This window comes from Arctopsyche grandis, chromosome 9, assembly GCF_051622035.1.
Source record: "Arctopsyche grandis isolate Sample6627 chromosome 9, ASM5162203v2, whole genome shotgun sequence".
Lineage (NCBI taxonomy): Eukaryota > Metazoa > Arthropoda > Insecta > Trichoptera > Hydropsychidae > Arctopsyche > Arctopsyche grandis.
The window spans coordinates 16,299,900-16,315,030 of NC_135363.1; the positions used below are offsets into that span (position 1 = coordinate 16,299,900).

At 31.6% G+C, this 15,131-nt stretch overlaps 3 protein-coding genes across 4 annotated transcripts in view; 2 read left to right on the top strand and 1 right to left on the bottom strand.

Annotated features, from left to right (window-relative positions):
- Nucleotides 1-335: 335 nt before the first annotated feature.
- Nucleotides 336-2,381, top strand: LOC143917486 (NAD-dependent protein deacylase-like). Its single transcript, XM_077439073.1, has 4 exons — nucleotides 336-809; nucleotides 883-1,080; nucleotides 1,153-1,312; nucleotides 1,414-2,381. Exons 1-4 carry the CDS (start codon nucleotides 486-488, stop codon nucleotides 1,617-1,619), a joined length of 888 nt encoding a protein of 295 aa, XP_077295199.1. The 5' UTR covers nucleotides 336-485; the 3' UTR covers nucleotides 1,620-2,381.
- LOC143917485 (ATP-dependent DNA helicase DDX11) lies at nucleotides 1,676-5,713 on the bottom strand. Its single transcript, XM_077439072.1, has 14 exons — nucleotides 5,430-5,713; nucleotides 5,218-5,341; nucleotides 4,791-5,149; nucleotides 4,492-4,658; nucleotides 4,176-4,413; nucleotides 3,823-4,090; nucleotides 3,429-3,742; nucleotides 3,173-3,358; nucleotides 2,879-3,085; nucleotides 2,613-2,801; nucleotides 2,414-2,538; nucleotides 2,166-2,329; nucleotides 1,987-2,087; nucleotides 1,676-1,904 (listed from the first exon to the last, which is right to left on the bottom strand). Exons 1-14 carry the CDS (start codon nucleotides 5,553-5,555, stop codon nucleotides 1,821-1,823), a joined length of 2,652 nt encoding a protein of 883 aa, XP_077295198.1. The 5' UTR covers nucleotides 5,556-5,713; the 3' UTR covers nucleotides 1,676-1,820.
- Nucleotides 5,714-8,324: 2,611 nt separating this feature from the next.
- Nucleotides 8,325-15,131, top strand: part of LOC143916945 (uncharacterized) — a 55,033-nt gene continuing 48,226 nt past the window's right edge. Inside the window, exons 1-2 of one of the 2 annotated variants that reach the window (XM_077438250.1) lie at nucleotides 8,325-8,389; nucleotides 9,717-10,096. In XM_077438250.1, the coding sequence (XP_077294376.1) occupies nucleotides 9,985-10,096 (112 nt within the window). In that variant the 5' untranslated portion in view covers nucleotides 8,325-8,389; nucleotides 9,717-9,984. Of the gene's footprint in view, nucleotides 8,390-9,549; nucleotides 10,097-15,131 lie in introns of those variants that run through there. The other variant, XM_077438251.1, reaches the window with a different exon arrangement.

Sequence of the window (15,131 nt, forward strand, 5' to 3'; positions counted from 1 at the left end):
AAAAATACTCTAAACACATTGATTAAGGTGCAAAATGAATTTCTAAAAACAAATTCTTGCGAGTACGTTGTAAATAATCCGCGACTTGTGCCGAATTGACGTTTCAGCTTTCGTTTCGTTCGCATTCACAATGGAATGTAAACGCATTCGTTTGTAATTTACCAAGACAACTTTGTGGATCCAAATGGATCCATACTCGACGTTTTCTGTATGTAAATGCCAGGGGATGCTATTCTAGGTGTTTACCTTTTTTATATTGTTTAATTGTATTATGATATTTAATTTTGGATGCGCTATATTAACATTAAAATAATAATGCGTTGTGTAATTTTTGTGGCGTTTTACTCGTCAGTTGGTGGTTCTGTGTTGTGACAGCTCCTGAAGGAAATAATTCATATTCCTCTCTGGGTCTCACTACGATTTTGCGTGTTAATTGAAACTGTAATAGTTTTGGGCGTATTCTAAATTTTGGATCATAGTATTTAATGTCAGTTGCGGTATTGTCTCGAGCAGGTCGTTGGGGAGTAGGTTTTACTAAAATAAAAATAAACATGACTTCGAAACGTCTCAGCAGTGATATGGCGGATTTCAAAGAAAAATTGAAATCCTCTAAAAATATAGTCATTTTGACGGGAGCTGGTGTTTCCGCAGAATCCGGTATTCCTACTTTCAGAGGTGCCGGAGGTCTATGGAGACGTCATCAAGCCACATCTCTCGCTACTCCCGAAGCGTTTGCCGCAAACCCAAGTCTGGTTTGGGAATTTTATCATTATCGCAGAGAAGTAGCTAGGAAAGCAGAACCAAACGCTGTCAGTTTCATTATACGACAGTTACTATATATTTGATTTTTATGTAAAAACTCAAAAGTGCGACACCTTGTAGGCTCACACTGCCATAGCCGGTCTCGAAATTAGATCACAGGCCCTGAATAAGACAGTGACCGTTGTAACTCAAAACATTGATAATCTACACACTAGGGCAGGATCCAAAGATCCTATTGAGCTTCATGGAAATCTATATAAGACTAGATGTACGAAATGTAAAAACGTTGCCTTTAATAGTGATAGCCCCATATGTGAGGTTTGTTTCGCATTATGTATGTTCCTATAATGTTTTAAAATATACATATGTACGATTGTTGAAAATTTTTAGGCCTTAGCTGGAAGAGGTGAGCCTGATCCTGATGCAGCTTCACCAGAAATTCCACTGGAAAAATTACCACGTTGTACCAAAAATAAATGTGGCGGTTTGTTGCGACCGCATATTGTATGGTTTGGAGAAAATCTAGAATCTGTCATTATCGATAAAGCTGGTATTTTATTGCATCTATTACTTATCGAATGGGAAATACCGATTTGATACTTTTCAAAATAATTATTACACGGTTTTATCATGTGTTTTTGATATTTTCAGATACTGCAATAAGGAATTGTGATATATGTTTGGTGGTAGGAACTTCATCTATTGTTTACCCAGCAGCTATGTTTGCACCTCAGGCAGCATCCCGCGGTGTAACTGTTGCCGAGTTTAATTTGGAGCCCACTCCTGCTACGCACGAGTTTGCATTTTATTTCGAGGGAAAATGTGGAACTACCGTACCTGAGGTTCTCTCTATATAATATGAAATATAATAATTAAATTAAAATGTAAAGCAAAAATTCTAAAATAACTTCTTATGATATACACGTATTTATTGTTAAATAATTAGAATTAGATATTTTTTTTTTACATTGGTTGTGTAGTTGAAACATGAGTACAAAATTTAATTCAAACGCTTAGATTGACTTTGTAATCGTTAGTATTTACCAAATTATGATATATTATTGAGATTTTTTATGCATAGAAAAAAATTTTCCTATTGATCCAAATGCTGAACCGAATTTGGCGTTGGGAACCAAAGATCTCTGGAAGTGTAGAGAGTAATAACATTGTTTAAGAAGTAAATTCGATTTAGAATGATAAATTTATATTATTAATTGAATTTACCTGAATCCATTTGGGTAGAGAACTTTGAACATTCTCACGAGAGTAGCGTTCGTCTAAAAGTATGACTGTTGCATAATCTTTTGCATGTCTCACTGCTCTTCCTAAAAATATAATAGTATAAAATAAGACTTTGTTCAATTATATCTATTTACTGTATTATTCATAAAAAAAAACCTTACCAATACATTGATTTACGGCTTTTAGACATAGATTTTCATAATGAACTTGTCCAGCAGTTGTTGAAACATTTTCTTTTAGGTATTTCATTTTTTCTTGAAGTTCTGCTGATTTTATATTAGGGTATGGCATCCCCACAACTAAAACGCATCGTCCTAAATCATCGCTAGAATAATGATATTATGATTGTTAAAAAATATACATATATGGATTACATAAATAAGGTTTTTTTATATAATTCAATAATAACCTAAAATTTAAACCTTCACTCAATTTTCCTCCAACAACGCTTAACATCAAAGCACCTGTTATTTTAGATTGATTTAACTCTTTATTTTTACATCTCCTTATTGTTTTACTATACTCATCTAAAATCTTAAAACAAGAAAATATTACATGTTGACCTTTAAAATTATGAAATCAATCGATGATGATGAGAATCAAATTACCTGATCCACATTTGTAGATGATTTAGGTTCCCTAAATATTTTCTTTTTTATCTGTATCTTATCGAGGATTTTATTTGACTGAAGGTGATTGTACACCAATTTTTCATAATCATATGATGGAAAAAAACACACAACGCCCCCAGGTACAATGTTGCAAATATTCATTAAAATTCGACCAATCTCATTCAACTGAAATAATATTAACATAGTTCTTTTATTAATTTTTGGAAACTAAAAATAAAATTTGATAAAATAATAAATACTACCATTTCTGGCGTGTTTCTCATTTCATACGTAAAATTAAGTTTTTTTCCTGAAGGTCCTTCAGACAAACAAATAGGTAATATATTTTCAGGAGGAATCACGTGACCGCATGAAAATTCCGCAATTCTTTCGAATGCAGCACCAGCGGATATGAAAAGTTGATCTCTGAATTCAGAAAATGGTTGCATTGTGCCACCAGCCACTATAACCTATTAACAATTGTATACATATATAAATACTGAAGTAATAAATTGAATGTGTACTTCAATAAGAATAAATAATACAGATTGACTCACAGATCTTGATTCTTTCACAATATTTGAAAATTGAACAGCAGGATTGAGAAGTAAAAATTTATAAAAGCTATCTTCCACGGATTTTGTTTTAACTAATAAAATTCTACCATCATCATATTTACTAGTTAGACTTGTGAGAAAATTGATAACTGTTTGAATAGCGTTTCCTACTGATATACGAGTTTCCTATTGAAATAAATAGAATAATATGAATTAAATAAATAGAAAAAAAATTATTTCTGTATTTGATAATTACTTTTTCAATTAATTCTTTTTCGGCATCAACAGCAGGCATTTCAGGTTTATTTTTATTGGATTTGCTGCCAGATTTTGATATTTGATTCAAAAAATCTTGCAGACCAGCTTTTTTAGTATCGGTTTTTAGAGTTTCTTCACTTATTTGTGATCCATATTTTTCAGAGAATCCATGTAATTTTTGAGCTAATTTTGATTTAAGACAAAAGTCTATTAACGGTCTTAGATTGTAATTATCGATTTCTGCAGTCAATACGAATTCTTCCAATGTAAAGATTTTACTAGGTGGATTGTCCGTAGTCATTTTTAGCAAACCTAAAACGGAAAGTATGCATGTACATATTCAGTATCAATGAAAGTTATAAACAATAAGATATAAAATTAAACAAAAATACCAAATAATTTTCCAACAATATAAATCACTTGATTCAATTGTAATAAATTTTTTGCAGCAAATCTAGATTTGTATTTATCTCTATAGAGTTTTAGCTTATCGACAGCCGTTTTAAGTTGGACTCCACAAACCTCAGCACTGTGTATGTGTCCGATTGTATCGAGTAGATTATGTGCTTCGTCAATGATTACAATATTATTTTTCAGGTCAATTCCATTTGCTTTACGAGTAGATTCGTGAAGTAATGTTTGATATGGAACAACAATAATCTGAAATGATTTAAATGAACATGTCTATATGTATATCAGTGGCAGCTAAGTTAATGTATAATAAAAAAATACAATATTTTTTTACTTGTGCATCAGTAACAGCTGCACGAGCACTGTAATACGGACACGTTTTTACTTCCTTTCCGGCTACGACCAAATCTTCAACATCCTTAATTTCAATTAAGGATTCGTCTTTTAAATGTTCTATATTGGTGTGATTGTAATAAGGGCACCCAGAAGACTTTTTGGATCGTTTAGTGACTTTACCATCATCTGCCCTCGAGGTAGCCTTTCCGTTTTTACCTTTTTGTAGGTCCAAGCACCTGAAGTATTCATAATATTTATTTAATAAATTTAAAAATAAATATGAGAATTAATGTATGTGATAAATTTGTTCATACTGTTCATTAATCAAATGTTGACTTTTCAATCTTTGAACTGATGGATTTATACAATACTGTTGGCGAGAAGCAAGTGATATAACACTTATATTGGAATGATATGATGTTTTCTTTATTTCATTCACAAACTGTGATAATTGAGAGTGAGTTCTACTGCAGAAAAATATCTAAAATAATAAAATCCTTATAAAAAAGAGAAATTCTCTTAAAAGAAACTTAAACATTTTATTGTTTTGTTTTAGTGTAAATATTCTTAGTTTTATTGATGGAACATTAAATTTGATAAAATTGAAAAAAACCTTTGTTACGGAATCTTGATTATCTTGTTCATCTATCAATTCATCCTCTTCATCAAATTCAGATGGTATGACCTCGTCTAATATAAGATCAGAATCTTCAATAATATCAACCGCGCCTAGGTCTTCATTTGTGTCCTCAACATCGGTTTTTGAAGTATCTTTTTTAAACTTTTCAATATCTTTTTGTGAAGACCAATTGTATTTAGCACTATTTTTGTTTAACTGTTTAACATTTTTGCGTTGCCTTAATTTTTCTATTTTTTCCGTCCTACTGTTGAATTTATCCAATTTTTTTTGAAAGGTCGTTATTTGTAAATTTTTTTGAATTTTATTATATTCTCCACTAACCCAATCGTCATCTAAAATTAGAATCAAAATTTAACCATAATTAACTTAATACAAACTTAAACGCAGATTAATACAATACCTTCACAATCATCCTTTATGGAAATTTTTAATTTTTCAATTTCGTCAGCTAAACTTGCTTTTTCTTTTGCATTGTGATCATTAAGCCATTGTATTGCACCGCAACACAGACTGAGTGATTTACCCTGGAACATATGTGGATAACAAGATAAATATAAATTATATGTATGTATAATATGTTGCAGTACAAATAAAATGAAATATAATACATACAGTACCAGTTGGACTTTCAAATATACCGAGTTTACCAGATTCTAGACAATCGTATAATTGTTGCATAAATGCCTTTTGAATATCATAAGGTTCGAAAGGAAACGAAAATGAAACTGAAGAAGACATTATTTAATACGTTCAAGTAAAAGTATACATAAAGTGTCAAAACAAGATTGACAGCGCGCGCGAACAGGTGGTGTTTGGCCGTAGCACTAAAAATCTCAACCTAATATGGTAATTATTGTTTTAGGATTCGGTGATCATTGGTCACAAAGCGCTCCCCCAAAAGTCACTAAAATTTATATAATGGAACATCTGGCAGCCGAAAAATACATCATACTAACGATAACTATCATACTAACGAAAACTCGAGTGCCAAATATTCCGCATTCGCGGTTTTCATAGCAAAAATTGTCTTTGTGACCACCGCAATGTGACTAATAATCCAATTACCTTGTTTTAGATAGTAAAGCACCAAAAGTAAATTTATCATTCAAGTGTATAGGTAGTTAAGTATTTATACTTATATATTTAGTTAATGAGGAAAATAAATATGGTTCGATGATTATTCGGCAAAAAGCGATCTCGCGCACGTCACTAAAATCTCGATCACCGAACACCTGGCACCCAAAAACTTCATCAATCGAAATTTGAACTAACGAGAACTTGAGTGCCAGATATTCCGTATTCGCGATTTTTGTGGCAACGATTGTCGTGCGCGCGATCGCAATGTGCGAAATAATCCGATTATATATTTTATTTTTATTTTATTTTAAAAGGAAAACTAACAGTCTTAAATCAAAATAGAACAAATAATAAAATACATAGAAACACGCTGTCTTAAGCTATGATCATTTTATTGATATTTGTTTGAAAAAAAAAATTATTAAATATTTTTTTGTTTTTATCATCCATAGGCGGATCCAAAGAAAGGGGGGGGGGGGGGAGATGGCATAGGTGCTATGCCTCCTCCCCCTTGGATGAATTTGATTTCATATACATATAAAAAAAATGTTTTAATTTTTGACATTTAAATATTTTGATTTATATAAATATGTTTGAGTTCCTTCAGTTTTTTTATATAATAACACGATTGTTTTTATTGTGACCCTTGATGTAAGATGAACGTGACCGTTCGCGCAGTTATCTATGCAGAAGTAAGACCTTACAATATTTTTCTTATGTATTATTTTTTCAATTTGAAATCTGAATCCGCTGTTAGCATCTGTACAAATCAGTACTTATGGCGAATTTTAAGATCTATCGCAAAGTGTATAAAAACGGGTCTCTATCATAGTTGTCACCTTTTCGGTTTTGACTCGGGAGTTTTCAGATTTTGAAGAAAAATCTTTGCTAAATAATAATGTGGCGGTTTTTTTGATTTTTTATTCAATCAAATACCTCAAGTAGAGATTATCTACTCAAGCCACATGTATTTTAAAGTTGATCAGAACCCGGGGAAAAGTCATTATTGAGAATTTATTGTCCTTTTGATATATTATTTTGTCGTTGATTGTTTTTATTCATGTAGTCAATTAGTATACACTGACAGTGGCGTCGCTAGGCGTGATGTCACCTGATGCGTGGTGGTGTCATCTAAGAAATATTTTTTATTTATTATTAATATTTGTTAATTATTGTTACGACTTACGAGAGAGAAGTGCCAACAGAGAAGTTAAGTCCACACGATGTTTCTAGATTGCATCTCTGTCTGACTGAATTAGTTAACCTTCTTACTTTTAGGTACATACACTGATTTCTCAGGAATACGAACAAAAGCCATTTATGGCTCATATTTGATGTTATATATAGCTGTATAAATACAGAAAGCTGTATAAATACAGAAAGCTGTATAAATACAGAAAGCTGTATAAATACAGAAAGCTGTATAAATACAGAAAGCTGTATAAATACAGAAAGCTGTATAAATACAGAAAGCTGTATAAATACAGAAAGCTATATAAATACAGAAAGCTGTATAAATACAGAAAGCTGTATAAATACAGAAATTTGTATATTTACAGAAAGCTGTATATTTATAGAAATTGCAATGAGGCGTGTAGCCACTCGAGTACCGTTATACAACTATATATTTCTGTATTTATACAAAAACCTGTATAAATACAGAAACCTGTATAAATACAGTTACTGTTATACAACTATATATTTCTGTATTTATGCAGAAACCTGTATAAATACCGAAACCTGTATAAATACAGAAACCTGTATAAATACAGAAACCTGTATAAATACAGAAACCTGTATAAATACAGAAACCTGTATAAATACAGAAACCTGTATAAATACAGATACCTGTATAAATACAGAAAGCTGTATAAATACAGAAACCTGTATAAAAACAAAAAGCTGTATAAATACAGAAAGCTGTATAAATACAGAAAGCTGTATATTTACAGAAAGCTGTATATTTACAGAAATTGCAATGAGGCGTGTAGCTACTCGAGTACCGTTATAGAACGAATATGTCGAATTAGCATTTTTAAATTTGAAAAATTTGGTGTCACCTGGTGCAGACCGCACTCCCCGCACGACCCTAGCGACGCTACTGTACAATGATCAGCAACTAAATTCCTCTATGTTCCATAAGGTAAATCGAAGTTTTCCTTATTTGTAAAAACATGCGTTTTTCGAATTCTATTCCTATTTAATTGATAAGAAAATCTATTATTTCCGACTTTGTACAATGTTGAAACGTATTAAATTGCTATGACACCTTAATTCATAACACCTATTTGTTATGATTTAATTTAGTTCTTGTGTAGAAAGCAAGCAGAAAAGTTGCGAAAGATGGGTCGCGCGCAACTTTTTTGATTGGAGTACGTAATGTCAAGTTTACCGCTTGCGCAGTTCTGTACCGTTTTGCTCTTCACTGCCAGTTGTGTTCTGGTCGTGCTGTGTGCGGTACGCTCGTCATAACAAAGCGCGCCAAATTCAAATTTGTACGAAATTTATTCAAAAACAATAACATCAAATTCGTGCACATTTATAATTAGTCATATTACTCATTATTTTCATTGATTCATTTTGAACTTAGTACTTGATTTCGTTAACATATTTGGCCGATATTTAAAAATTCACTTTAAAAAATATAATTGCGATAATTATTTCTAATAACATGTATGTAAGTAATATCTAAATTCAAATTCAACATACACACAACAACCGAATATACATACACACATACATAAGTATGTATCATGATGATTTTATTAATAGTTAATTTAGCATACGGATTCCGTTTGATATGATCTTTGGTGTATTTTGAGTCTCAAATATAGGTCATAGCCGGGTTTAAATATTCATAAAGTTGTTTGCAGATATCATAAATCTGGATTTTAGAGTTAGATGCGATCACTACGTTTAGATGCACAATTAGGATTATTTCATTAGGTTCTATTGCGTCCGTGAGATTGCGTGCAAACTACCGAATTAACAGTTCTATGCATAATGGAATACATCGTAAAATATAAAAGTGTGCGTGCTTAAAATGTCTGGGAAACATTCCGATCCACGGAACAGATAAGTCGCGATGAAACTGAAAAATGTAGTACTATATCGACATAAAGCCGAGTCCTTTAATCCTAATTTGAGTTTGACCAAGCAATTTTTTAATTTAATTTAAAAATTTAACGGAAAAGGCTTTAAAATAGCTTATCTTATTTATTTTGCAGCTTGCACAAGTCTTCAAATTTAATATTTATTTTATACGGCATATTTTTAGCCGTAATTAAGTCAATTAATTTTGAAATCATCTTCGACTTTTTCCTTCGCTTTGAATTTCTTATTTTGCTTATCGAGGATTATCCATAATCTTGCCCTTTGCAACCTGCTTCGTGTTTTGTCGACCATTCAGCATAATATTCTGACCTTTTATAACCTGCTGTTAGCTTTTAGACTCACATAAAATAATTTGCGCTCTACTTTAAATGTAAAAAATAATTTAAATACACTCTCAAATGTAAAATTGTCTAGAAAGAATGATATTTTTTGGGTTAAAATTGTTTTATGATGAAAATACGTACATATGTACACGAATACACTTTTTCATGCGTCACAATATTTTTTACGCGACGATCAAAGGACAGATTTATTTTTGCAGCTGAAAATTACGCATCGCTCTTTTGAAACCCGAAAAAATTTCACTGTTTGAAAATATGTCAACATTTATAGTTTGCAAACAGTCTGAGGAACGACATTACACGTCACCGAAAATAATCTGAGACACCTTCATTCATTCTATCTGAAACTGTTGACTTGATCCATTAGTTATTTCGAGACGACCTCAAGCGATAAACGAGCCGAAAAAACTCGCAAAAACAAACAACTGAATGACATAATACAAAAGTGTGTGAGTGTGTGTGTGCTACAATCGTGGGTGAAATCTAAGGAGAAGAATCAATTTCGTCGAATTATTCGATAAAGACTCGCCCCGAAAGTTACCATCCCCATTATGAAGTTTGTTTCGGCGATAAAAAAGTGCCGCCGATGGTGAAGTTTTTAATTGGATAATCGCTGAAGTAATGGATTGAGGAGGATGGAAGACAAGGTCAGAAGCAGGGTGAGCAGATACAGGGAGGGCTCCTGTGGGGGCCTCTGGGAATTCCTCGAAGTCTTTACCAGATTTTGGGGAATAGCCACTGCCGTTGGTGAGTAACTAAAACTTATATTAAGTAAATTACATTTAGAACCACTGGTACGATTCTGTCGTACTAATGGAGCATTTGTACTGGAAACCACGTTTCCTCGGTACGGAGATAATGAAGCAAAGAGAGTCCAGTCTGCTACTTAACCCTTAAGTTTCCAATAAAATCTAATATAATACATACATTTTCCCATTTATTGACCAAGCTCGTAGACGAAGTGTACTCATGAGGCCAATAACAGATTGTTATAAATACAATTTATTGACTTTGAATTTAGAATTTTTGATTTCAATTTTTCAGATTTACCAGTCATTTGATTTACTACATACTACATTGATAAAAATAATTGACTAAACACACTACGCTCGGTAATCATTGGTTTAGTTTTATATAAAAATCTCGAATTGAAACAAAATTTCCTTCAAAAAAAGCAAAATTTATTCATTATTTATTATAAAAGACATTATCATAATGAAAATTCAATTTTAAGAGCGTTCAATTAAAAGTTTTGGCCAATTCAATGACTTTTTAATTCCATTTAATGTAAGGAGTAATTAAAAGTAAGAGCCGGGTCACGCTGGGTGATAACCCTTCAATCCAACGCTATACATTTTGAGGGATCATGCTGGTCACTCAAGCAACAAAATCACCGTGACCAGACCAAACGCTGGCTGGGTGATTTCATTGGAAACCGATCTCGCTGGGGATTTTATTGCTTGGAAAACCAGTGAGTTTCCTGGTTTCACATGCTCCATACAACTGCATACATTCGATCTAGTCGCGCAACAAAGTCACCCACCGAGTTTTTTTGGTGAAAGGGGGCACCTGGTCCTTCAAAAACACAATAAAAAATAAAAACAATAGAAGTTTTTCCAAAAAGCTAGTCGTCCAGCCTGCCTCCCCTCCCCCAAGATTAAATCTTGGGTGCGTCAATGATAGGACGTACACCTACATTCATATACTTAATAGGCATTTACTAATTAATACGGATACGAATTCGAGAGAGTGACCGTTACGATTAGTGAATCATTTCACCGGAAAATAATGGTTGTTGGATTACTTCAAAGTCAAAGCAATAAAATCCATTTTCAAAGTTCGCCCTCTGAGCGTAAGACACAAGTTGTCATTGTCAGCTGAAATGGTAATTTACGAGAGGGACCGCGGGATCGATAAGGGTTAACTCTCTAAAGACGCACACGCACAATATTATAATGATATATACATTATATTTTCAATGGAAGAACATCGACTCAGTGTTCGGTCACTACTATGTACATATAATTTAGCCTATTGACCGCTGGAATGCGTTGCGAAATTTTTTTATTGGCATCAATAGTGGCTTGAACCGAATCCGAAAATTAATTATGGCCATTGACGATTGGGCATCAAGGCAAAATTATTTGACACCACTACATATATATGTATGTATGTAGATACGATCTGTGTATATTACATAATTCGTATAATAAATACATAATTATATTTTTCAAGTCATTCATAAACAACAATCTAGAAAAACTTCGTAACTCTAATGGTTAAAGTTGTCTTAAATTACTCCGACTAATTCGTTATACTTTGCACTCAACGTGTTCTTCGTTGACATTGCTTGGATGTTTGCTTTCTTGTATAAATAACCTTTTATTTTCGCTCTTTTTACTGACTAGAGAATATAAAAGGAATGAATAGTAGTGCAAGAGTCAAGGCGATCCAGTGATCACAATATGACAGCAATTATTCCTAACAAACAGTTTCACACTATTATACAAACATATGTACATATGTATGTACATTACCTATATGAATTTTAATCATTAATAAAAGTTATGCACAAATCTATTCATCATACAAAATAAACTAAAAATAATTATCTTTACAATAGTACCCAATGGCTTTTTTATAATAACAACTCATTTTAAAAGCATTGTATAATAATATAATAATTCTATGAGACTTCTTTACGATTAAATCATTTTTTGATTTTATATTCATAATAATCATGTTTCGGATGCGAGATTGGTTCTATTTGACAAAAGTAAATACAAACGTATACGTATACATTTTCAAAATGGAATAATATATAAATAAATATGTAGTATCAAATTAATTAGTATTATATATGTACATACATATGTACATATTAGGGGTGTACAATCTGTGTATTTGAAATTTTTTTATTTTCGGTATACAGCTCATTTGATGATATTTGATTGATCTGTTGTAATTTTAATGATAGCCTTTCTAAAACTTCTAAATAATTTAAATATTACTATTCGATATTCGGTATTCGTATAATTCGAATATTTGGTAGCCCTAGTACATACTACATATGTATATAAATATGAAGTATGTACTAGTTATATTTGAAAGTAGAGGAAGTTCAATTTCCTAAAAACACAATTTCTGTTTGACTTAATTTACAAATTGTTATCATTTCTTTTGATTCGATATGTCCATAATCTCGATAAAGCAGAATAAACATATTACAGGCCACCAGTATTTTTAAATATTGCTAAACCCAAAACATTATATGAATGGAGGAAAGTGGACTTATGACACTATAAAATATAACGGCTCATATGTATGTATGTACATATATGGAATCATACTTTCTTGAAACTCAAAAAGAAACAAAGCTGCGAGATGTCGTTAATACTTTCATAAATTTTATTTCACTAACAGTGAAATGAAATTTTATTAACACAGTGACGTAACGAGGGTAAATGGCGCCCGGGGCAAGCATTTTTTGTACCCCCCCCCTCCCACCCTCTCTTTTTGTTATTTGTGTTATTTTATGACGAAATCATTTCGATTTGTAGAACTCAAGTATACATTTGTCAACATATAAATGTCAAAATAAATATTAGATAGTCAAAATATATATAATTTTTCATTATTATTTTATATCATTAATATTTTCAGTTGGCAATAGTTTTGTTACTGTTGAAGATAATACAACAAATTCATTAATATAGTACAACAAATTTGACAGTTTCAGATGCTTTGTTATGCATAAGTTTTAATCCTGTCTGTGAAAAAAATGATTTAATGCTGACTATTTTTGACCGTTCTGACCATTTATTATGACTAAACTTCAGCGCGACAGTGCTATTTTCTAGGAAAGAAGGTTTGACAATTGCCAATCTACAAAGCTAGAGAGCAAAAAAAAAGGTTAACAATAGGAATTGACAATAGTGAATTAATTTTGCACGCTGAGCAAAATTGATCTCTGATTATGTCCATTCCGACCATTTATTATTTTTATTATGACCATTCATTTTTTATTTTTTCTGAGCGTATGCTATTTTTATTCTAACTATTTGATTCTAATTCTAATCATTTGATTTTTATTCTGACAATGAACAATAAAATTCTGACCAAAAGTTGATTTCAATTCTGACCATTTAATTTGTTGCCAAACATTATTAATAATATTGTTTCTAACGATTATGTTTTAATGTATTTTGTCTGTATATATTTTTTTCTCTTCTCTATTATATTTCCGACCATTGTGGCGCATTTGGGATTCCTGCAATGCCACAATGGCCCAAACTTAAATAAATAAATGACATAATTTGCCATTGCGGCGCCCCCAAAGCTGGTGCGCCCGGAGCATATGTATGTATATGTAGCTACCCCCTTGTTACGCCACTGGATTAACAAATGGTTCATTAAACAAAACACGCAAAAATATACACCGTATTTCATAGTTTGGCTCGGAATATTTATATTAAAATGTTACAATGTTGTCAATTTTTTAAATAAAAGTAGTCATTGTTATTTATTTATTTATATATAATTTTAGCTATTAGCTAATTTACAAAAAAATACATATCAATAACTTAAATCTAAAATTCTATATTTAACTTATATGTACTGTCCCTCACAGAGGTGTCTCTTCGCTCCTCGCAAGAATGCATCCATGGTTTTAGAAGACCTGATGCACTCAGGGAGGGCGTTATACATTACCCCTGTGAAAGACACCCCCAGCTGTCTTTCTTTTTTTTACTCTACCTACAACTAAATTATTCTTATTTCTAGTGTAATGATTATGAATATCTCTATTTCTTATTCTATAATCTTTAAAATAATTGGGTAATAACTCATGATCTAACTTATAAACAAACGATAATGTGCTTAGCTTTAAACTATTACTAATACTCAACCATCCCAATTCATCTAACATACTTCTAATACTTTTTAATCTACCAACATTCAAAATACCTCTCATAGTTTTATTTTGTAATTTTTGTATTTTTTCTATATCTTAGCCACTAAACAAGTTAAGCACAGTGGCACAATACACTACGTGTGGAAAGACAATTGTATTTTAGACTAAAACTTTACTTTTTCTACTTAAAACATTTCTTAACCTACATAAAACACCAAATTTTCTAGCCATTTTTTTATAATATATTCAGCGTGTACCTTAAAATTCAGTCTTGAATCTATGTAAATACCTAAATATTTAATGTTATCGACAATCTCTATTACTTTGTCATCCATTTTCACTTCACCTACGCCAGTTTTTTTATTTATCCATATCATTCTTGTTTTATTAATATTCATTTTTAATTTATTTACACACAACCATTTATTTATATTGTTCAATTCCAGATTCAAAATATCATTGTGAATGACTGGTGCTCGAATTCCATTGAAGATCACATGGATAAAATGATTCAGACCTTACATATACATATGTAGGTGTATATGTACATATATGTACATACATACATGGGGTGATGGCACAAAACAAATAAGATCATATTGAATTTGAAATCTATACATTTTCTATTATTGTTTCACTTCCGTTCTTTGATGTCATTACATACGTATACGTATGTACATACATATGTATATACGAAAGCAATATTTGCCAAAGCCTTGCCGAACGCTATTGCCTAAATCGAGCGTTATATAAAAATAGTATGGCGGCGTACAAGTAATAATGACAAAATTTTTGGCAATGTCGACACCGAGAGATTTTCCGCTAAAAATATTACATACTCGGCGGCCAGAGTCGGAAAATCCGGCATGT

What these genes read in the sequence shown, in the direction of transcription:
- LOC143917485 (XM_077439072.1), bottom strand. Translation starts at nt 5,555, where the DNA reads ATGTCTTCTTCAGTTTCATTTTCGTTTCCTTTCGAACCTTATGATATT. An exon ending in ATCAAGATTCCGTAACAAAG is followed by an intron (nt 4,659 to 4,790) that starts GTTTTTTTCAAT and finishes TTATTATTTTAG; the next exon opens with ATATTTTTCTGCAGTAGAAC. An exon ending in CAACATTTGATTAATGAACA is followed by an intron (nt 4,414 to 4,491) that starts GTATGAACAAAT and finishes TGAATACTTCAG; the next exon opens with GTGCTTGGACCTACAAAAAG.
- LOC143917486 (XM_077439073.1), top strand. Translation starts at nt 486, where the DNA reads ATGTCAGTTGCGGTATTGTCTCGAGCAGGTCGTTGGGGAGTAGGTTTT. An exon ending in GGAAAGCAGAACCAAACGCT is followed by an intron (nt 810 to 882) that starts GTCAGTTTCATT and finishes GACACCTTGTAG; the next exon opens with GCTCACACTGCCATAGCCGG. An exon ending in TGTCATTATCGATAAAGCTG is followed by an intron (nt 1,313 to 1,413) that starts GTATTTTATTGC and finishes TGATATTTTCAG; the next exon opens with ATACTGCAATAAGGAATTGT.